The sequence below is a fragment of the Pseudoliparis swirei genome, chromosome 22 (genome assembly GCF_029220125.1).
Source record: "Pseudoliparis swirei isolate HS2019 ecotype Mariana Trench chromosome 22, NWPU_hadal_v1, whole genome shotgun sequence".
In the NCBI taxonomy this organism is placed as follows: domain Eukaryota; kingdom Metazoa; phylum Chordata; class Actinopteri; order Perciformes; family Liparidae; genus Pseudoliparis; species Pseudoliparis swirei.
In genome coordinates, this window is record NC_079409.1 from 9929232 (window position 1) to 9953446 (window position 24215).

A 24215-nucleotide genomic window follows, 5' to 3' on the forward strand; every position below is an offset into this window, starting at 1 on the left:
TAATTTTCCTGAAATTATAATCTGCAATTGTAAACACATTTATGTGTCCATGCGCTCATTTACCCTGCAGCCTCAAAGTCCTCTGCTGCCGTTTTTGCCGAGGAAAGAAACATGCGCCCAAAAACCTTCCAGCAACCGTGTCTGGGGAGGACAACCTCATCCCGCTGAATGTGGCCTGTAAACTGGAGGATGACAACAACAGGGCGGCTGTCGGAAGTGATGCGTCCATCCCTCTTTCCCTCCTTTCATCTCCATCTGACCCCCCCCCCCCTCACATTTCTTCACCTTGACCAGGATACATGACCGGGAAGCTGACAAGCCCTGGCATGTGTGTGTGAAAATATGTTTTGTAGGTCAGAAGAAATTGCCTCACTGGGAGTCTGAGGGTTTAGGAATACATTTGAGTCTGAACTGGCAGTAAAGCCTTGCTTATGAATGTTATATTATAGCTGAGTTTGTGGAGAACGGAGAATTCACAGAATATACAAACATGCATAGCAAAAAAAAGAGTTGTTTTCAACAGGTGAGCGCAGAAACAAAGCTGTTATGATGTATTACAGGATAAGAGTCACAACTATTCATGAAGCTGGTCTTCGCGAAAACTCCCTCAAGTGATTTTAAGTGTTTAATCTGATGCACGCGGCTTCATGTGGAAGGTTCAGACAGTTATAATCTAACACGCATCAGGAAACCGAATTCTTCTATTTCTTGGTCAATAAAGTCGGAGAGAATGAAAGAACTGCAAAAGTGGCCCCGAAGATATGGCAAGTGATCGTTTCGATGAACTTCTTCAACCGAATGATACAAACTTATGTTGGTGCAACTCAGGGGCACACGGAGCACCAACGCATCTGTAAACCCACGGTCATCCCATCAGCTAATGTGGAGAGTGAAGTCCAGAAGTACTGTGGATCAATTCAGGTTAAGAGAGGTCAATGTCGTTTTCCCTTCAGAGCAACGAAGGGGAGCGAGTGTGTGACTCTGCATGACTGCAAACGTCGGTGCATCTTACCTGGAAAAGATATGTTGACAGATTTTTTTTAGATGCAGACAACTGACAGTGACGCTTTGTGGTCGTGAGGCAGGAATGTTAGAACAAAATAACAGAAAAGACACGGGCGGGACTACGGGTAATGTGCGCCTGCAATCTTAAGGAAACGCTGCTAAGTGTGTGTGGGTGTGTGTGTGTGTGCAATGAAGCGAGAGAAAGAAGGAGTGTCATTTCATACACCTGGGAGATTTGGCTGCTCTGTAATTTGCAAAGTAACTCATCTTCAGGTAATGAGCAGGTACCGGTCTAAGAACTGCTTTCTATAATTTGGTAGATGGAAGTCAGAGTCTTGCTTTAATGCCTGTCCATATTTATGCACACACACACACACACACACACACACACACATGCGCGCATAGATGCACAAACTATTACTCGTGGGGAAAAAAGATGCCCAGATATTTGTTCCAGGTGTGACATTTGTACTCTGCACCACTGTCACCATCGAGACTTAGTTAGTATAATCAAGTTAATCCGTACAGCGGGAACTGACTAATGGAGTTACCTTCTCCCATCGCCTCAGGCTGCGAAATGATGTCTCTGTCGGGAGCCTTTTCACCTGCACATGCTCGCATGTTTCCTCAAAAAGCCTCCGGAAACACACACCTTCACACACCAGCTTAATGAGTGCCTGGGGAGGCAGGCACACACACATACTTAAAGACAGGTCTGATTTGAGCTCGTGCTCACCCTGCCTTGAATACTGAGCCCTTCTCAGAAACACTGAGTATTGTAGGTCCTTGTGAAGCCCCGAGGATGACAGGACAAGGACAAAGATGAAGAGGAAACACAGCACCTGGTGGTCCTGGGAATGATGGAGTCATGAAGACAGAGATATTAAGAAAAGGAAAGCACCTTGACACAAGGATGGATTTGAAAGATGTGTCTTTTCCAGTTTTCCAGTGCAATCTACTTTTATTTAATATTCTGTTTATGACCAAAATCACAGTACCAGCACCACATGGGCGGGTTGTTAGCTATTTTAATGTTTTATTTTAACCATGTATGAAGCCGCAAACTACATTTTGTGACCAAGACGAATAAAAATTGGAGTACAATAACGAAACTTATCTGAAGAACGAGAGCGGCAGCAGCTGTGAGGAAGCAGATGCTTTTCATGTTTGTCTTCCGGTAATCCAGACTTAACTTTTTCTGCAGCTGCTTGAAAATAAAAGCCTTCAAGAAAAACAAACAGATGGCGACTGACTACTGAGAGGCACATGTGTCAGGTGTTGAACAACACTCACTAATTTTTGCTTATATATTGGGCTACATCTATACTTTTAGATTCTGCTTATATTTTTGGAGGGAAAACCTTGTAAATATACAATACTTGTGTAAAATATCGAGAGCAGACGACAAAATGGCTCCATTGAAAGTATGAAGGATTGGCTATTAGTAGTTCCTTTTTTGCAACAGATGTACTGATGGATCACAGGATTAGTTGGACACTGAAGAAATCCTAAAAAAGCTGATGGCTCCTATTTAAAGCATTTTCTCCAAGCGGATAAAAAGATGTTGAAACCAATTAAATCTAAGTTACTGTAGTTTTTCAAACAACAAGGTGTATTCACCCACACAACAAGGTTTCTTTCCCTACACAGAATCTGCCGCGGGCTTCTTCCTCTGCATGTATCATCCTCCACTTTACTGATTTGTCCAAACCCATTTGAACTCGGGCCTTGTGGAATCGAGCTGTTTAACCTAAATTAATTACAATCTAAAAAAAGAAAAACTGTAAACAAAAGCCAAAGGGATTTACCCAAACCGTTGGGGTATTAATGGTGTATAACTGGTCTATAGATAATTAGTATACAATTACTTAAGCATTAACAATTATTAATTATTACACTATTAGTTACAACGTATAAACCGTTTATAAACAGGGGACCTATCAGAATGCAGTGCTGGGCTTTCTCCCCCAGGAGTTGTCGAAGAGCACACAATAATGTCAAGACTTATGAAAAACACATTTCCTCTCTATAACTTCTGCACTTCACCTTTCACCCACATTTCTCTCACCTCTCATTGTATGGTATCAGCCACAGGTACAGACGAAAGCATTTATTGGAACTAAAGAAAAATCTCTCTTCCCAATCTCAGGAGAAAATAACAGACCGACAGACCGACAGACAGACCCATCTTAAATGCTTCAGCAGGAGTTTGTGGTGACACGGGACTCACTGGGATAAATCCTCAGTTCCATGGCCTTAGCACTGAATGAGCCGGTTCCCCCAGGAGCATATGTGCCTAACCAAGCCAACAGACTACCAGCGGAGCGAGGAACCCTCCACCGAGAGGAAAAACCTAGTGAATTCATCTGTCATAATGATAGGCATAGCCAGCATTGCATCTCCACAAACCACAACTGAATCCCAATCAGAAGTTGTCTCCTGCCACGAAACCAGACACTTACGACTTATCCTGGCTCAGAGAAAAGAATTAAGGAGTCAAGTTGTCTGGGAGAATGTTCCCTCTTTTTTTGCTGTTCCAGTTAGGAGGTAATGAAGCCAAGTTAGCCAGACAAACACATTCCTGTCTGCCTCTTGTTCTGGCGGCGCTGTGTTGGACGTGACTGAGATAGCCCTCCATGCTGCGCAGTCCCTCTGATGGGATTAGCTCTGAAAGACGATGGAAAACAATTCCCTGCTCCCTCTGAAGTCAAAGTTAAAACAAAAGATTTCTGTGTCATGTCGTGCACTTTAAACATTTTGCTAACTATACACCTGCAGGAATGTTTTCCAATACAGGCAGAGTGGATAACAGGAATGAATGCATTCAAGTTCATTGTAAATAAGAGTAATGTGACGATTAAGGTGGGCCATTTGATGTAACCTTTCTGTGCTTGGATAAACCCGCTCTCGGCGTTCTTATTATTCACACTGGCCTGGTTCCATATCTTTTCTAAAGGGCAACAAATGGCTTGTGGTGCAGAGGCTTTAAGCGTCGGGTTACCTCTGCATGCGGATCACAATAAATGGCTTGACTGACAAAAAAGAAGCTATCTTTCCATCCTCTGTTTCTCATGCAAAACACAGGCTTTCCATTTCAGCGTCCATGTTTCCTCAAGTAGAGGAGGGCAAAGAGTCGAGGCTGTCGGGCGTTTAGTTCGGCTTTACAGCTCGTTCGCTCAGTTAATGAGAACATGAATTACAATTACAACAATAAGTATGTAAAAAAAATCTATAATATTTCTAAGAGTGCGAGTGCGTCACAAGAGAACAATCCGGCATGTTTCATTTCAAGGGTGCTGGTGTTACGCGGTTATGTCTGAACACTGCTTAAAAAATACCTTAGGTTGGGACAAATTATTTGCTTTTTTAAAGTTTGAATGTGTAAGAAAGGAAGATAGAGCAGGACGGTGGAGTGCTGCACACAAAGCTATCTGCGGTAAAGACTATGAGCTCAGAGCGAGGGATCTCCGCAACTGTCAGGTCCTTGTGACGGGGTGAGGCTCAGGCGCAGAGTGACAGGCTGGACACAATATAAATAACAAAAAAAGCACTCTTTAATGAGGCAAAACAGTTTACAAAAAAACAAGGCCCAAACGGGGCAGGCAGAGAATCCAGGTTCAGGGCAGGCAGGCAGGGTCAACAGGCAGAACCAGGAACACGGACAGGCCGACGGGAAAAGGACACGGAACTATAGACGACAACCCGACAGCAGACAAGGAAAAGACTGACACAATATATAGGGGGGGAAACAGGTGTACGACATCAGACAGTAACGAGACAATAGTGGCTGAGGGCAGGTGCAGGGAATTAAACAATTAAGACAGAGAAGATACAGAGGAGACATAGGAGACACGGGAGAAACAGAACAGGGTGTTACAGCAACAGGGTTCCATTGTCAGTTGTCTTCCTGTCACACGATACCACTGCTAAGCAGAGTAATACCCACATTAACCAGCATTCTCCTAATGCCTTTTCTCCTGTGATCAGCCGACTCCCAGCTATAATCCCAGCTCTTAACTGATTCCTAATTACCCGGGTAGACAAAGGGCAGGCCATGGCCGACCTGCTCCGAGCTCTCAGCTCTCTGACACCCGGTGTACTCGGCTACTCTCTAAACACAGAATTGCACCAAAGCCTGTTTATATGGCTGAGAAGCTTTTTGATCTTTGCAGTGTAATGCAAAATAATATGTCCTAAACAAAGAGTGCACATTTTTTCATGAGGATTTTCACACCGGGGAAGAACAGAGAAAACAAAAGCTTCCTAATAATCCACATGGCTGTGATTTAGTTAAGTTCAAAAGGGCCAAAGGAGGACACCGCATATTTACATACAATCAGGTGGGAACAATCACCAATCTGCCCCTTCTATATGAAACACACACCTCGGCACCCGCGAGCATGCACTCCAACACCCACCCACACACACACATACACACAAACAATTATTATAATCTTCTGATTGTGGTTTTGAATTAAGCTCCTTGTTAACGACACCCCGTGGGCTCCCCGGACATTCTTGCATATTTCTGGCTTTGCGCTAATGTGAGACATGGAAACGGTGCACTGCCTTTGGCTGCAGGAAGTCCATGCCATTTGAAATTTGGCAAAAAAAGCTTTCCGTCGACATTAGTTTTTCCAGGCCGTTCTCAAAGAATGTGTATTAAAATGCCAAAAACAATAGAAAAGCATTGAACTCTCTTCCATTGGTCAGCTGCCGAACCCCAAAGCGCCAGCAGCTCTACAGGAGATCACATCACAATTCAGTTTATTTGTATAGCCCAATTTCACAAATTACAAATTTGTCTCAGTGCTTTACAATCTGTACATAGACATCCCTGCCCCAAACCCTCATCGGACCAGAAAAAAAACAAATAACCCAAGGGGGGGGGAAAAAAGGGAAAAGAAGCAGAGCAGCAGAGAGGAGGGAGATCTAGGATGGACAGATGGGCAGATAGGATCTATGCCGTCTCATAGGGTCGATGACCCCATGAGGCGTAAAAAAAAAAAGGACTTCCGGGAGAAGCAGTTAGTAACGTGATGATTGAGAAGAGAGATGAAATCCAGAGAGAAAAAAAAAAGAGATAGGTACTCAGTGCCCTAAAAAAGCCCCCCCGGGCTAAGCCTATAACAGCATATCAAGGGCTGGACAAGGGGCTGGACCCTCAAACTTAACAACTAACTCTGTCAAGAGAAGAAGGTCTCTCTTCTCTACTTAACGAGGTGACTGTGTCTGCTCCTGGACTGAAATGGAGCTGGAAGCTGGTTCCATAAAGCTGGGCTGATAGGCTCTGGCTCCCAGTCCCGCATTAGTGTGAGCGAGCTCTCTAGTGGGGATATATGGTACAAGCAGCTTAAGATATGATGATGCAGCATCAATCAAGGCTTGCTTTACGTGGGAGTTAAAGGACAGTCCGATCAAAGATAACCAAGGATTTAAACCAAATTAGTGCCGTGCCCTGAAATGCCCCGACTGCATGTAGAAAGTCGCACACTGATTTGCGACCACTTTCTCAGGATCTGTCTGTAGTTAGCCAACACTATAGAGAGCCGCTTAAAAAAGGCAAAAACTCTTTAGCCTCGTCTCGTCGGGATGGGGAGAAGAGACAGGTAGGCGTGTTGAAGAGAAAAAACGTTGAAAATTGGTCACGGTTGATAGGAAAATCCCTCTCCCATATACACCAGGGCAGCGTTTCTGGCAAGGCCATTTAATAGGCTGCTCTGGCATTACGGAGGGCCTTATCTTATGTTTTAAGACTATCTACAAAACTAGCGGGATTCTCTTCGATTAGATGAGCATATGCATATACTGACGCTTGCTTTTTTTATAGTTTGGCAGTCTGAGGGTCTAAGCGGAGCGAAGACGTTCAAATGCTCAATGTCAAACGCCATAGAACAAGAAGATCAGCGTGTGGCCAAAGTGAGTGTGGGGTTCTCTCTGACTCTGACCAATCGAGCCCAACCATGGATATTAAAATCTCCAACAATAAACTTTATCGGTTTTTAAGACCCAAAATATATATAAATGAGAATTCTAGTGTTTTCCAGTTGGATGTGAAAGACTAAGAACAAAGGCTTTCAAATGAGGTGTAATGTAATTTTTAGGATTAATTAAATTAATCGATTCAGAGATGGCTACTACTCCTCCTCGACGGTGCCTCGTGGAATGTGAGTATTATTAATATGACTTGAGAGTTCATTCAGGCAGACATCATATTTCATATTCAGGCAGGTTTCAGTTAGGCAACATAAATCAATAAATCAATATGATATTAAATCATTCAGTAAAGTAAGCTTTAGATGAATGGTGCCGTCAGCCTTTCGAAAAAGCTCCCGTTTCACATGGCAATGTGAGGCCAGCGTTTTAGGAATCATCCATGGCAAGCGTTTTCAAAAAGGTCAAACGTTTTAGTGCCAGCTTCGCCGAGAACAGATGCACTTCCAAACGTATCCACATTTGTGCGTCCATGCTCTCTGTGTGACTGTGGAAGGAAACATGAAAGGCTCCTCAAACAAGACTCTGGGCCATGTTGGTGCCCACTTCAATCCACTCACAAGCCCCTCATCTCTAGGAGCAATCGCCTCCCCGTTCCCAGCCGAGTCAGGAGGCCGGCGCAGGAACAAACAAAGGTCTTTCAAACTGTTTGACAAGCTGTCCCTCCGGAACGCCGAGTAGCTCAGCAATCACCAGGAGGAGGACCACCGGTGGGCCCTGGTGGGCTATGAGGCGTGCTCCAAAGGAAGGTTAGTCAAGGCTACCACACCTGGCATTCAGGGGAGAAGAGGATCACCTCTCTGCGCCTGTCTAAACAGACCGCAAGATCAAAGTATGTGCAGACAATATGAGGAATTGTGTGGTTCCTTTATACAATAATAGCACAGGGATCTGAAGATGAAGGCCACATATTTCCTTGGTCAGGAGCTATCTCTCTTCATTAGTGTCCCTGCAGGAGTGACTCACACTGTCTAAATACACTGGGCAGCAAAAAGAGATTCATCTCTTTGCCCTCGGGTAATTAAATCACCTTGTCAAAAGAAATGAATAATAGACAGTGTTTTCAATGAATCAGCTGCTAATGAGTGGTTTGAGTTGTGCATACTGCCCACCGTTGACGCTGGGGAAACGGTAAAGATGAGGAAAGCTGAACGGTTTGCCCCGGAAATGTCTGAAAACGATACGCACACAGTGTAACAGCCAGGAGGGGGAGGGGTATTCTTATTTTTCTTTCTCTTTTTTGTTGTTGTTTTAAGTTACTCGCGATCCCCTGAGCAACTGCTGAAATAGAAGCATGTCAAAGCGAGGAGGATTGTGAAGGGAGGTCGTGTAGGATGGAAGGGAGAGTTTCAAATGGAAGAAGACAATATGATGACTGTGTTTGAGAAATCAATAAGCTCTGCTTTTGCTCCGTCTCAATTCAACACCGAGAACAGAACAAAGTGTTGAAGCCCGGTCGACTTACACAACTCTCTTTACGAACATCATTGACAAGACATGTTCAACCCCAGTGGCAGTCAGAAGCCAGTGTGCTGCCTGCCAGTGTATCATAACGCCACTACTCTCCGCATATCCACCATTTCTATTTAAATATAAATAAGATGCCGCTACAATGCACCTGCAGTCCAGAGTAGAATAAGGATTACATGCACTTTGCAATGATACATTTAAAAATGACAGATTATTTTCTTCTCGTGTCAATTTCTTTGCATGCAACTGTGATGAAACTGCATGCAACTTTCACATTGCTCTTGTGAAAAACATGCAATTACAATTTGGGTGAATTACATGTTTTCGCATCAACTTAAGAGTTCGTGGACTTCGAAAATGTCTTATGAACTCTTATGAAAACCCAGTTGATGTCACCAAGCCGACATCACACTGTAAACTTCTCATACATGTTTTACGTGCTTAAGAGGTTTGGGATCAGACCATTTACCGATTCACCGGCAGCTGGCACCTGTGCTCCCCCAGCTGCTGTGACCTACCCATAACCCACCAGCAGCAGCAGCTGTCACAGTGTAACCACTGTGCCGCAAGGAAAGAAGGAAGCGTCTTTAATTCAACAGCATGCGGGGACGAGCAATGCGAGCTAGACGCTGTATAACTGAGAAGGTACGGCTTCTCTTTTCTTTTTTTAGAGCTTCATACTGGGAAGGCCTCCAATACAATGCCTTTTTAAATTGGCACACCAGCCATTATCCCTGCTCTGTTGCACTTTAACGCTCTTCAATTTCCGCCGTGCTAATAAAGTTTACGCGAAAGAGTGTCAGTCTAATAAGTGTGAGATACATCAGTGATAAGTGTCCGGGTTCATGGCTGGGTCTCTGCGAGGATATTCTGTTGCCCATCAGGACCAGTCAAACCAGAAATACCACTTCCCCTTGGAGAGCAGGCATCGTGGCACAAAGCCTGCATCCATTACAGCACCGCGGAGATAAATGTACCAGAGACTGTTTTGACTTTCGTCATAGTGTCAGCGGCTCAGATTTCCTTGGGGGGGGGGGGGGGGGGTTGTATGCAGAGGACTCCAGGTGGCTGCACAGCAGGACACCTGTCTACACTGCAACCCCAGCCTAATCCCGATCCCTGACTCCAGTCACCTGGGCATTCGTCAAACCCTATCCATACACCAACAACACAGGGCCGGAAGAGTCTGGCTGAGAATGTGTTGACGTAGGAGAAAGGTAAAGAGCTGAGACACAACCAGTGGGTTAAATATAAACTGCTCAGCTGGCTTTATTTCCTCTGGGCAGAAGATAAGGAGCAGCTCTCGCAGCATCAGTCTTCCAGACCCACTTTTCGTAGTCTGGGGCTCGCTACCTCGTGGGACGAAAAACACAGGAACTGCATCTCACAGCCCTGCTTTTTGTTGTTGTTGGATAATTACACATCTGTGCAGGTGCCGCCGCTACGCAGTCTCACTCTTCTTCATATCCAGGCTATAATCACAGTTCTTCGTTGAATGATACATTTACCTGTCCATTATTCAAGTAAAACATATGCTTTTAAGTGATAATGGGTATAATAGGTCTGTCATTTTAGACCAGTACATCAAGAGGATAATTTGCAGCTTATTTCTAATATATAAAGGCGTCTTATGAAAATGAAACCCACTCTTTCATGTTTGAGAGGATTTCTACTCTTTCCTGTCTTTTGCACTACACAATGGTGCAAATATTGCTTTGCTGCAAACACAGCTCCTTGTATTACATCATGCAAGTCCTGGCTGGCCGGATAATTCACACTCCTACATCAAACTTGCAGACGGGATGCCACTTTGATCAAAGTTAAGTAAAATGGACTTGCCGGAGTTTGAAAGATCAATATCGCATTAATAACAGCTGGCCGAGGGAGCGAGGAAGCCTGCACTCCGACTGTCACTGTGAGGTGGAAAGGAAGAGACGGGCCAAGGCAAGCCACTGACTAAATCCTTCAGTCTTAGCATCTTTTTTCAGGATGCTGGAAGGTCTCAGCTCCAGCCACTTCGAGCACGTCTGTCCCTGATTCCCAGCTCTTACAGGCAGCGACGCTAATGAGCTAGGATGCAGATTAGCACTAAAAACTCACAAAAATGTCAAAGCAAGGCACACACAAACGTTCAAATCCTGTAATGGAATGGATTTGTTCAACATTGACAGCGTACAAAGCACAGAGTGCACGTTCCAAGGTAATAATAATAATTTAAAAAACAATCATTTCCCTCCGAGTGGCTTGTTTCAGAGCTTTTTGTTGGCGTGCAGATGAAATTCGCAGCGGAGAGGATCAACCTGCTCTTTTTCTGCACCAGAAGCATGACTCCCAACCGGCACTTGACCTTTTCCGAAGAGCAAACAATCCTCCGCCTGAGCAGGGCACAACTCACACAGCCTTTGACGACAAAGATACAAAGTTGTGACTGACTTGGAAACAGTAATATTTGATGACTTCAAAAAAACGGGAACAACAAAATCCTCAGCGGGATTACTTGAGCATAACCTCTACAAGTGCGAGCTGCGGCGTAGCATAAATAAATGTCAGCACACTCTCAAGGTGAGATGCAGACAAGAGAAATTAGAAATGAGACCAGCTCAAGACAAACCGGGGGCCATGATTGGGCACGCCAGTGATGAGTCGGACCGATCTCGACGCTTGGCATTAAGCATAATTCTCTAGACTAGACGGATGTGTTTCCTCATCCAGTCTAAGTGAGCCAATCGGGGGCTGGCTCTCCTCCATAGAGCCACACTTTACAATAGAACTGAGACGGAAACTGGGAAAAGCCCGCTGCAGAGCGGAGGGCGACTCTCATCAGCACCCTATTAATCACTTACTCAAGTGCTGAAGGCAGAATGGACACACAAGCCAAGCAGAAGTCCCGCTGTGACCTCTGAAAACAAAACACCCCCGACAATGTATCTGAATAAATCCCTCTGACTTTCTCAGCTTTCCCTCTCTAAAAAAGATCTCCCTCTTTTCTTTCCCTCCATTTCTGTTGTAAAGTGTTCCATCTGCTCTCTGAATTACTGCCTGTGGTCCCGTAAAGATGGAAATCAACCATTCTTTTCAGGAGTCTGATTTAGGCCCAATCTCTAGCGCCCCCCCACTACCTATCCAGAGAAGGTGGCCTGGCTCTTGCAGGGAACCTTTCTGCTTTTTGGATTTGCTGCAATGATGGTTACATTGTTCCCAAGAATAATTCACAAATGCATATCAGGGTTTTCCCCATCCAGTTAGATGCTGAATATAGTGAACACGTCTTATGTACTCTCAATATCCAATAAGTATTGTACCAATAAGTATTGACAAATAAGTGCCTTGAGATGAATAATGGAACAATAATATAAATTAAAATTGATATTGCAAGCATATTTAAAAAAAGAAAATGTTTCTTTTAAAGAATATGTTTCATGTTAACAGTTTTAGTCTTAATACATGTTGGTGATATATATGTGCCCTCTTTAAGTAGAGCCTTCTCCTTATCATTTTTTAGGTGGCGGTGCACCTGTTCCTACCTGATTATCTCGGTGGATTTTGTCAAGAAATTGTGAAAAAGGCTCATGGAGACATCTTCAAATGTCATATTTGACAAATCGTACAAAAACCCAAAGACACTCAGTTTACTATCCTGTATGGCAAAGAAAAGCTTCAACTATTCACATTTAAGAAAAATGGAGCCAGCAAATGTTAACATTGACATTTATCCTGAAATAGTGACAGCTCTAATTCCTGTCCACGTGCTGGCGGTCTTACGGTAGGTTTCCCCACATTGCTACAGATGCCTATGCCATGTAAACTTGAAGCCCTAAAGAATTATTCATTCCATGCCATGCCATGAGACAGTCTGGGCTCCACAGTCCTTTTCATCTTGACCCAAGTGCTATCTGATTCAGTGAAATAAGCAAAAAGGATATTCTGCCTTAACTTTGGATCAAACCGGGAAATAAGTCATGAGACACGGGATAATTACACCAATCAGTTGACAGCGTTTGCTGCTAATAGAGGAGACAGATGGTAAGTGAACATTTATTCAATTCCCATAGGAGACCACCAAGGAGCGAAAGTGTCACATTAGGCTGTACAGAAGATCAATATCAAAAACACATAGACGTAGAACTGTAAACTGGATTGCGTAACCTCTTTATATCTGAGAAAATATAATGCAAATGTGATACTTTTTTCCTCTGATCCATTTCATTACAGTCCTATGCAGCAGAGGGCCCCTATATATCATAGTCTCTTATAATTTAACCTGAGCTGACAGCCTGGGCAGATGGCAGCAGAGCAAGAAAGGAAATATGGATTACATTGCTTGAAAAGGCAAGTAATCCCCAATGGAGTGCTGAGTCTTAATTGTTATGAAGCATTCAAGGTCAAGGTGTGGCCCTCACACAAGCACAGCAATACAGGCTGGAGTGTTAATCAAAGGAGACACTGGGAAGATTGTGGAAGTCAAGGCTGCGTTCATGTCCTCCTATAGGATGAAGGCAGGTGGAGAAGCATGAAGGGAGCCCGGCCAACAGGGTCAGAAGCCACATAAACAAACCGCGTTACCTATTAGCTGCTAATGGGAGGGCGAGCGTGCAGATGGAGGCTTTGCAACACTCCAGTTAACAAACAAAAAAACGGACACCATGTGATTTTCACTTGACAGCGTCAATGTTCCATTCAGCTCTTTTAATTACCTGTGTGAGATTTAATCTTTTTATGTCTCAGCCCATTCCTCTTAATGATCTGCTCCATTCACCTCTTGACAATACACAATCTGCTTGCATGGTTTTGCCGTTGTCATTGTTGTCATTGTTGTTGTTGCTTCTTTTACAATAAGTTACAAGTGCTGTGCTGAGCATTCGGTTTTTTGTTTTTTTACTGAAACCAAAGCCTGTGAGGAATACCAACATTAGCCAATAAGTCAATGCTCTCAATATGATCACGCTTTTTTTTCAACATGCATGTGACAAAAACTGTGGCGCAAAGCTTTACAGTGTAGACGCAGCCTCCAGTGTACATGTTATCAATATTTCTGCCTTATTACGCTGGTTTGATGTTGTACGGGGATAACACTCAGCACATTTATGGCTGCGTGCTGTCAACGACACAAAGAGTCTCCAAAAGGCCCAAATCCTTTTAAAAAGATGCAGCACTGTAATTACATTGCACAATGACAGAATGCAGATAACACAAAGAGATTTTTAAAAACATGAATGTGAAAGATTATGAAAGGGTCTGTGTCATGTGTCATTCTTATAAAATATATATTTGTACCGCTCCGCCCTGCTCTTTCCATCTCTCTTATGTGTGGCTCATTTTCAAAACTGGATAATGAAATGGGAAAATGTCAGAGAATATTTCTAAATGTCACCGAAGAAATTGCATGCTTTCAACACATTCTCTCCATGTAACAATCCAGTTTATTACACACACAACTGAAATAATTACTTTTAACATGTGAACATTATATAAAGAGAGTTGATCAGTGAGAATATAGCAAGATAATCTAAAAGACCAGAAGCAGGAGAAACATCCAGCAGCGTTGAGAATTAATCTGATCTATTTACCGAAAGTGAAAGGCAATATTTGGGGATATAATAAGAAGAATATGGTTTAAAAATCAATAACCAGTTCAGAAATCCTCATTCAGATCTTGGCTAAACTTCTAGAGAGTCACTCTTTATATGCAACTCTGTCTGGATGGAGCAGCTCCAGGTTATGGTCGGATTGGTTCGAGCTGTTGGGATTTAGGAGATTCATCTTCACAAATATCGACCAAATATATAACTACATTGCTTGAAGGTACAGTGTCGTTAATTGAGTTTTAAGGGACACATTGTCGCTCCCAATGAACTGATTTCTAACTTTGAATCACAATGTCATAAACCTTTTAGGCTAGAAAAAAAGAAAGAAAGAAAAGGAGAAAAGAAAGAAAAGCAGCGCAGTGCAGAAGAGTGTTTGGTGTTTTGGTGAATTTGAGCTTTCCCCCAAACACACAGACGCTGTCCTGCTAAATAAGCAACATTTTTCCAGGAGTCTGGCACCAAGAAAACTTAATAGCCCACTTCAGTTAGTTATTAAAGAATGTGTGTATATGTTCTGCTGGGCGCATGAACACTGTGTACATCATCAGTAGGTCCCGGGAAGCAGCAGCGCGTGAGGAGGAAACGGGGAACAAAGTTGGCACCTTCCCCAGAATCGCTCCGCTTTTTGCGTTCACTGAAGTTTGATCCACATGTTAAAACTTCCCAATCGCGTTTAGGAGGCAGACGTGAATATATGCGCCTTACCTGTTGGCCCCTCAATGCCATCGGCGTAGATCTGAACAGTCAAAATCAGCAGAAAGGCGCAGGTGTTCATGGTGTCGATGTTTTAGTCCACTTTAAATGTGCTGAAGAAATCATTTCATTCACTCCGTGACGTCCCGGACGCTCGAGCCGTGGAGATGAGCCCCATCCACGACCTCCGTTCTCACGGAGAGGAGTTTCAGAGACACTGAAGAGACCGGGCAGAGCGACTTCTGCAAACTGACGTCAGGGTAAACAGTTCAGGGGAGAGATTTCTTTCTTATGACCGTTTTCCTTCCCAGCCTCCACTTCTTTATACAATTATACAAAGTATGAGGCGGGCGCCTCCAAGCGGCCGAGACCTGCAACGACACGGTGTACTCAACCGTCGGCCAAGCAGAGCCCCAGACTGTGTGTGTGTGTGTAGGTGCGTGTGTGTAGGTATGTGTTTTGCGTGTGTGTGTGTGTGCGTGTGTGTGTGTGCGTGTAGGTACGTGTTTTGCGTGAGTGAGTTTGTATGTGTGTCTGTGTGTGCGTGTGTGTGTGTCTGTGGGTGTGTCTTTGTGTGCGTGTGTGTAGGTGGGTGGGTGTATGTGTGTGTGTGTGTGTGTTAGTGTGTCTGTGCCTGTGTGTAGGTGTGTGCGTGTGTGTGCGTGTAGGTGTGTCTGTGAGTGAGTGAGTCTATGTGTGTGTGTCTGTGTGTGTGTCTTTGTGTGCGTGTGTGTAGGTGGGTGTGTGTCTGTGTGTGCGTGTCTGTGAGTGAGTGTGTTAGTGTGCGTGTGTCTATGTGTGTGCCTGTGTGTAAGTGTGTGTGTAAGTGTGTGTGTCTGTGAGTAAGTGAGTGAGTCTGTGTGTGTGCGTGTGTGTAAGTGCGTGTGTGTGTGTGTGTCTGTAAGTAAGTGAGTGAGTGAGTGAGTGTGTGCTGTTATACTCTTGTATCGTTGTACGGACCACAAGTAGTTCGCTCTATTGAGAATGGAGACCAGTGTGCGTTTGTGTGTGTGCGTGTGTGTGTGTGTGTGTGTGTTGGGGTGCGTGCGTGTGTGTGTGTGTATCAGCGACAAGGTGCTGATCTCTTTCTCTGCCTTTTCATCCATTTGGGTTTCATTTGAGATATTTCTTAACAGTAACTCCTAGAAGCTGTCAACATGCACCGGCAGCACAGGACGGTCAGTCTGACAGCTACAGGTTAGATTGAGGACATACTCATAAGTTAGAACAACACATGTAGTCACTTTTGTGTGATCACAAAGTCGTCCTCACGTTTAAACAGCATATCAGCGATATGAAGTTTAATTAATCGAGCCATGCAAAATAAAGTGTTTTTGTCATGTTAGCTGCATTGTTACAGCTGAGGTTATCCATGTGTTGTATTGAAACAGGACAGCCGGGTGAGCGTTGCCTTCCCACCTCCTCATGACAGATGCAAAGCATATTTCTCCATACATTAGGCAGGCTGTCATGTTGTGCGCATTGAATTTGCATTTGATGCGGTGACACTTCTCCTCTTACAGCTGGCCATGATTGCTAGAGAATCCATGACAGAAATCACTCGTGGCCTTTATGTGTGTAAATATAGCAATGTACAAATATTTCCCTGGCATGTCATAAGCCTTTATAACATGTTTAAATGCATTAGTTGGGTATTATATTATGAGTAGGCGGACAGTTGCCGGTGCTGATGCTGCATGAACCGAGCTGGTGTTAAAACATGGCCGGGCTGACACATTTAGCGGTAGATCCAAGAATCCCAATTGAATCAAGACTCCATTAAGCCGCCTATTCATCCTTCATTTTGTTGTCTTGTGCAAACATTAAAGCAGTGGATTTAATTACAGGGGGCCAACAGACGCATCTAAAAATGCTTCCAACTTGAGAGCACACCTCTAATGTTGTTAGTCCCGAATGAGAGATGAACGACAGATCTCTCAGTAAATTACTTAATTCAACTAAAGGAGCACAAGCTATGTCAGGCTGCCACTCATGACCCCTTCCAAACAACTGCATCCGCACAGGCATAATACATAATAACATAGTATTAGTTCTGAGGGACGATGCCAAAGGCGGGCTATCAAACCATCACTGTCCATCACTCGGCCGTTGCACGCAGTGGCGCTTATAAAGTAAATGAACAGCGAATCACAGGACAGCTGTTGGAATGCCCTTTGACCGCTTTTATGAATGGCATCAAAGAAGAAGGGATTCACAACAGGAGATGGTTGATCCTGTGAGAAAGATGAGGAGAGTGGTGTGATATGCGAGTGTGGAAGAATAAACGAAACAAATCCATCGGCTTGTCCAATATATTGTCTTCCTGCAGTGAGCACTCTTGCTATCGGTACTGTCACTCAGTCCGTCGACACCCGCGGTGCTATCATTCGTATCAAGAAGCCGCTTCTGTTAAAATATCAAACATAAAGGTTTTTATTTAAAATATGATCATTATGATAAATACGATTATGTTTTTGCAAAAACCCTGCAACAATTCTATTAAATTCAATTCACAAGTGTAGCTCACAAAATATTCAGTTACAAATAGCATTGTAAATTAGTTATAAATGTACAAGGAAAACATTTTCTATAGAGCCAAATATTATATTTACAGACATGTGAGAGGAGTCTTGAAAATGTATTTCTTATCTTAACTAAGTTTATAAATACGAACACAAAGTACTGTTCAAAATCTCTTCCGACACTAAGGAAAGACAGGATATTTGTCAATGTGATTTCCTGGTATACCGGCGTGTGTACCATGCAGTGCCTTTAGCAGCTTTCTCACCATAAACGTTGGTCTGGGTTTTGTTCTCTTCATCCTGGCTGCGCTTCAGGTCCAGAGCTCGCTTCACCGAGTCTAAAAGGCCAACCATCTTACACAGGGAATTAAGTATGACGGCATCTGACAACAACAAAAATCATCATGAGACAGCTGCAATGATTAATACGACTGTCCACAGCACTTCCAAAACACTTTTTGAAGAAAAGAAATCAATGGCCATGAATTTCCCTCTAAAAGCCAGATTTAGCTGGTGGAGCCTTTATTAAAAATCATTATAAAATTTGATTAACTTTCTTTCTTTTTTTAACTTGACTGACATTTTACGAAATTTATAGCAATTCTTTTCACAGTCCATTGGTTATCCCTCACCGGTCTCCTGCAGGCTGGCCTTCTCACTGCGAACCTCCACTTCTTTAAGAGTGGCTAATAATTCAGTCTGGAGACGAGACAGGACCTCCCCCATCAGACCCGAATCTGCCACGCCCCTCCACAGGCTCAGTACTCCATCTGGAGAAGGTCAATTAGGTGGGACATTATTATGATATGTGGTGAACTCTTTGTGGGTTTTTCTTTTCATATAACGATGTCTAAAGCCACAGAGACAAAGAGAGAAGGTGGTTTTGCAGAGGTGATTTGTGTATGTGAGCTGTGTGAAAGAGATATTACACAATGGGCAGTAGGAAATGCAGGATTAATGAGATGGAGTGTAGAGGTTGGAGAAACAAAGAAAAAAGATCAAACGAGATCAAATAAATGGGAAGCGTGCAACATTTGAGGGGATGTTAAATAGGTGATGGAGGTAGAAATGAAATGACAGAGCAGGAATATGGTTTTAGAAAGAGATGAGGAAGGAGGACATTAGTAAAACTGAACCGAATAGAGGTCAAGTATATTAGTGTGATAAAATGTCAGAGGTGCTTGATATCTTATGTTGAAATAAATGCTTCCACTTTCAAGTTATGTTAAGATAAATGCAATATGCTTGCGTAAAATATTCAGAATCCCATTTGCAGCTATTGGAAGCTAAATTCATGTATTTCTCCATCTCGGGAATGTCCCCTAATGGAAAGAAACGCATTTCTGGAAATAGAGGAGAGTAGTTTTAGGCTGATTACATTTCCTAAGAGTTGTCCATTTGTTTTAAGCCCTGTGACAAGCAGGTGAGGCGCTGCAATTTCCCATCCACACAAAAGCTCACTTGAGACTATTTTACCTCCTGGGGTCCACCTGGAACAAAGCCTAATCAGGTCACCTTTAGAAGCCCTTAAATCAAAGCTCAGGTCTCTGCAAGAAAATGCCGCACTGAAAAATGTCAGATGGCATCGATGGTAATATAAAGGGATGTGACTCTCTGCTTTTTTGTAGTAAGCAACTTTTTAAAGGTCAGTTTGCAGGAATGGCAGAGCATCCCACTACTGCAGATTCAGAGGTTTCATTGGCTCAATGTATCAGAGGTGTCAAGCAGCAGTGGCTGCAAGAGACACAAGGGACTGACAAACTGATGTTAATATTCACAGTTGACATTGTTTGTCTCCACATTTTCTTCAATTATTATTCATGCATTTGTCATTGAAATTTGAATTTTGTATCCACTAGGATTGTTGCCAATGGCCTCTGGAGGACTGAAGGTCAGTGGACTGAACCTGTGTCTCCTCCAATAATACAGAGCAGTCTAATAAACGTTAGAAATGTACCTCCAGGACATTGCCCTTGCTCCGCTGATAAAGAGGTTAACAGAAGTAAATGCAACTTCATTGAGTTTACCGTGGAGGTTATAACATGACCTCCATGTGCCAGTACAAATCTGCAGTGTACCAGGAGATTACAAGGCTTTTAAACCCAACATATTCCCACGACTCGCCTGCAGAACCACATATTACATGATGAATACTAAATACCGTCTTCATACGTCATGTTCCAAAGAAATTCACCCTTAAAAGTTGATATTCTGCATTTGTCAACCAATCCATTTCTGAGATTTATTTTTTCTCCACAAGTGCTCTTCCTCATCGTCTTCAGGCTGTTTAACAAGCACCCTTGTATCCTTTAATACCCTTACCAGGTGTGTCACGCCCCTTTCTCTTGGCACCATGTCTGTTGGCTGTTGTGGAATTGACTTCCCAGGCTGGACACGGGCTCCACTCTCTGCTGATGCACTGCACTTCTTCTCCAAAGGCTCCTCTACCTCGGCTGCATCATGCACGGCCGCTCCTGAAATTACTACAAAACAGGAAATACTGTAAATAGAGAGCATAAACATTACCATTGAACATGAGTAGGCAGAGTGAAGACTGCCAAGTAAAACCAACTGTCCCCCCCCCCCCCCCACTGTGGCTGCTCAGTCAGGAAAACGTTGTGTTTATCAAACAGTATCCGACTGCTCTTAATGTTTTGCTCATTTACTAATTCCTTATTGAGCTCCAACAGCATGTGTCAAATACTGCCATATTTGTTTCATTGCTGAGGAGAAATCATATCCAGGTGGCTTAAAAGTTTTTGTTTGCATCAAAACAGCAGTCTAGGCATATGTGGGAGAAAAAAATGCCAAACGGTAAAATGCCAACTAAAATCTACCTGTCGGGGGAGGCACCTGTCCTCCGACAAGGTCAAGAGCCAGACACGTCGGGCTTGGCTGCACTGAAGTCCCCGGAGGAAGCCGCATGCTGTTGATCAGCACATCAAATTTAGTGCTGCGGCAGGTGTTGCTGCAGAGGCTGTCATGCTGGTAGAAATCTATCTGGCCAGAGTCCATCATTTTCCTGCGAGGGGAAGAAGCAGGTTCAAAGAACACCGTAGAGCATCCAACAGAAGTGGGTATTGAATTTGTTAAACAATCCAAATAGCTTTCTAGAGGGTTGTTTGACGCAAAGCCCATTGATCTGACCTCAGGAGGAATAGAGATCACAAGGGCAGATATTGGCTGTCGAGTTGGTATATTGACTCACAGTAACACCAAGAACAAGCGCAAACATGATAAAGGAGTGAGAAGTCTCACCTCAGCAGCTTGCTTGTGTGTTATTTGATCGCAATATCATAATAATGCTCCTGACCGACTACCTCTGGAATGTCTTGGCAAAGCCCAGCACAGACAGACTCGACACAAGTGCAAATTATATGAATGAGATGTGTTGTTGACTTCATTAGATTGAGGCACTTCAAGTCTGACACTTTAACCCCAATGCAACAACGTTTTTAAAGGTCATGCCGATTTACAGTGAGCATCAGTCCGCAAAAGTTGTGTTTTTGTTTTATTTCCACAAGTCTACATGAGCATTACCCCTCCCAGTCTAATGGCCCTTTTCCAGTCCTTCAGAGTGGCTTTACCAGCCTGCTGTACAAACTGCGTGGGACTGATGAGCTGGTCGTTGAACTGTAAGAGAAGAAGAAGAAAAAAAGCTGTTATAAGTTTGCAAAGAGGAGAATACAACAGATACAGCAGAGGACAATATGAAGATCATCATGTCTGGTTAGGTGACGAAGGTTTAACTATGTCAACTTACTTTGACACACGTGACGTTGATTCCAGGGCACACAAACTTCTTAAATAGTAGAACCGCTCTGCTGTCTCCACAAGTGATGGGGTAGCCATACTCGATCTCCTCTCCTTCTGCTTTACTGTCTTTTAACAATCACAAGCCCAAAAAAACACAGTGTTATACACTCAACAGCAAAGCATCAGGTCAAAGTATAATACAATATTCTGTTCCAACACAGTAAGATTGCTTCAGTCGCAGCATTCACAGGAATACCATTCCTGTTGTAGTTTAATGTCAGCAGTGAAGGGGATTTTGTCCGAGTCACATACCATGATGCGTCTCTATGGCCAGGACTGTAGTGCCAGTGTCAGCAATGGCATCATTTATCCTGCAGAGGGCGACAACATTTGTACATTCCATGAAATAAGGATGTCATAGAAGATGAGTTTAATATTTTAGATAATAACAACAAAATATGCAAATAGCTAATGCATTTTTAACCTTTTTGAAATGTAAATGCTCCCCGTCATATTCTTTAGATCTTCATTAAACTGAAGATGAGCAGCATTGATGTCGAAGAAATGTCCCAAGATATTCTTAAAATATTATCCTGATTCAAATATGCCTATATATTAATGCAAATATGTTCATCTGTTTAAATGTGCATCTCTGTTGTGTCTCAAAGCAAAACATCAAACTGGCCCTTTAATTCTCAGAGATTTATAAACATACAGTTCATGTAATGCTCAATTAAAGAAAGGGTTAGTTAGTGCAGCTGTCAGCACGAGAGAGTAACTGCTCCTTACTGTCCTCAATCTCTCCGTGTGGAACTCCTTCTGTCTGTTGTCGACGATCATTCTCCTGGCATACATGTATTTTGTTGTTGTTTAGCTGTGTCTGACTGATTTATAGATTTAATTTACTCTGCATGCTTTTATGTCTTTGGCCTCTGACATGGATGTTTTCTTTTGTCCATTTTAACATAGTGCTCCCTTATTTTATTTGCTTTGTGTGTTTTAAATGTGTGAGCCTCTGTGTTGCATGTCTTAAGTTGTTAGTACTTGACAAGAGTCTCCTGAATGAGGATACTCACTATTCTCACTTTGCACCCATTGAAAAGCATCAATATTGTATAAACCTTGTATGTAAAATGTTAACTCTGTTTTTAAGTTTGTTTTGTGACATCTGAATGCACTTATTGTAAGTCGCTTTGGATAAAAGCGTCTGCTAAATGACATGTAATGTAATGTAATGTAACATCTGCCTCTCGGGACTACAGATGAAAAATAGCTTCTTGGCTAACTCTGGCGCATTTACAGAAATATTTTTATTATTGGTCACTGTCCCTTATCAAATACACCAAAGTAAAAAATCCAAAAATGACATCAGCCATGATGCTACCCGTGCAGGATGGGCTGCAGGTGCAGGATGACTTGACTCTTATGGTTGATGCCACTGGAGTCTCCTTCCTCCTCCTTCACCGTCATGAGATCCCCTGAAGACACAGTGAACTCAGCAGCCGCCATCACTCCCCACAGAGCTGCACGCAGAGAGGGCCGAGCACGCGCGTTAACATCCAGATCACACGCAGGCATGCAGTGAGGCTGGTTAATGCACACAACAACTCAATGGAGGCCTCCCCCAACAGTCTTTTCTGGCATGCAACTGGCATAGTAATGAATCCCTACTAATCCTTGATTGAAGTGGTCTTGCTGTTGAGAATGGACATTAATATCCTAGAATGATGGGACAAAGGCTTATACAGTTTAAACTAAAACCTTGTACGGTACCAATAAAAGACCTGTTGGGTATTGTTAAGAAGTCATATAAAGCCAACATTAAATCCTATTGTTAAGTAGGCCATATCGTTAATATGACACCATTTCTGAAAAAGGTTATTTCAATTATGAAATAAGGTCCTTAACAACTGGCTCCATGTGTTGAGAAATAAACTCATTTTAAAAAGGTCAGATGTTATTAAAGTGACCACTGGGCTACTATGGTCAGATGAATACAAATACAATTGTTATTCCCACGCCGGTAAATAAAAAGCAATACCTCATAAACTGCTAGTGCATTAATTCCAGTATGATTCTGCTCATAATATTCTCTCAGTCCTACACAGGCAGCATCTGAGGGGTCAGAAACACTGGACGACCATCTAACACACTGTGTGCTGGGTTAATGCTACAGAAACAAAATAAACAAGCTTTCCATGCACGGTCCTATGAATTGATCAACATATTCCAGCCTGTATCAAGTGGCCCTTGTTGGATCAACTCCTACACGGACAGTCGCGTGCCTTGCTCACCCTCCTTCACCCACTCAAGCTGACGTCCGTCGGCGCGGCAGCACGCACAGCCACCCCGGGCCGACGACGGTAAGACCGCGCGCGCTCCTGTCCCCAGAGAGCGGGCACAAACAAACCCGCCGGCTCGAGCCTAAAAAGTCTTTAACACACTGCTTGCTATACTTTAATTACTATTGTCATAGTTGTACTTGCCGTTACAGCAGGGGGTAGTTCATCCTCTCGCTCGTCAGAGACCCCGGAGCATGCGCCGTGCGGCCTCGTTACACTTCCTGCAGTGAGAAGCATCTGTCCCGCTGTCACGAGAAGCGGTTCGTTCGCACGCGATGTGTAAATCGGTCAGACTGGCCCGTGTGTGCAAACGCGCGCCGCGCGGCTCGGCTCGGCTCGGCTCGAGCTCTGGGGGCCACAACGACGCAGGTGCCGGGAGATCCCAATTAAGCGTCAGAAACATATTATTTATTTATTTTACCCAAAAGGAAGTCGTGAACAACATTTATTTATTTATTTATTTACCGATTCCTCTTAGTGGTGTTTTAGACTCAACAGCACGTGTTCCAGTTGCCACTTGTTGTTGGTTTTGTCACGCAATTAAAAGCTGTTCAATACTGTTGAAAATAGTGTTGTGTTTTTGTTGTTGCCTGTATTTCACCAGCAGGTGGCAGGCTTTGCACTTGCAATTGTATTAAAGTGATAGGTGTGTTGAAACGTCACACGATATGTACATGGTTCGATATCGTATTGGCTTTATAGATTTTAATATTTTCATTTATATGGAAAAATCTTTTACAGACAAACATGGCTATCTGAGATCCAGGTTCAATGTTGCCATTTAGCAAAAGAGAGTAAATCATTAGTATGCTATCACTGCCGAACGACTGGTCTCAGATCAGCCCACA

General features: G+C 43.3%; 1 protein-coding gene and 1 pseudogene across 4 annotated transcripts in view; both read right to left on the reverse strand.

Annotated features, from left to right (window-relative positions):
- The window catches only part of ptprub (protein tyrosine phosphatase receptor type Ub), a 147381-nt gene extending 132410 nt beyond the window's left edge, over positions 1–14971 (reverse strand). For all 4 annotated transcript variants that reach the window (XM_056444162.1, XM_056444161.1, XM_056444160.1 and 1 more), the window contains exon 1: positions 14760–14971. In XM_056444162.1, the coding sequence (XP_056300137.1) occupies positions 14760–14829 (70 nt within the window). In that variant the 5' untranslated portion in view covers positions 14830–14971. The remainder of the gene's footprint in view (positions 1–14759) is intronic.
- Positions 14972–17264: 2293 nt separating this feature from the next.
- On the reverse strand, positions 17265–23551 carry LOC130213044 (glucocorticoid modulatory element-binding protein 1-like; annotated as a pseudogene).
- Positions 23552–24215: the final 664 nt, after the last annotated feature.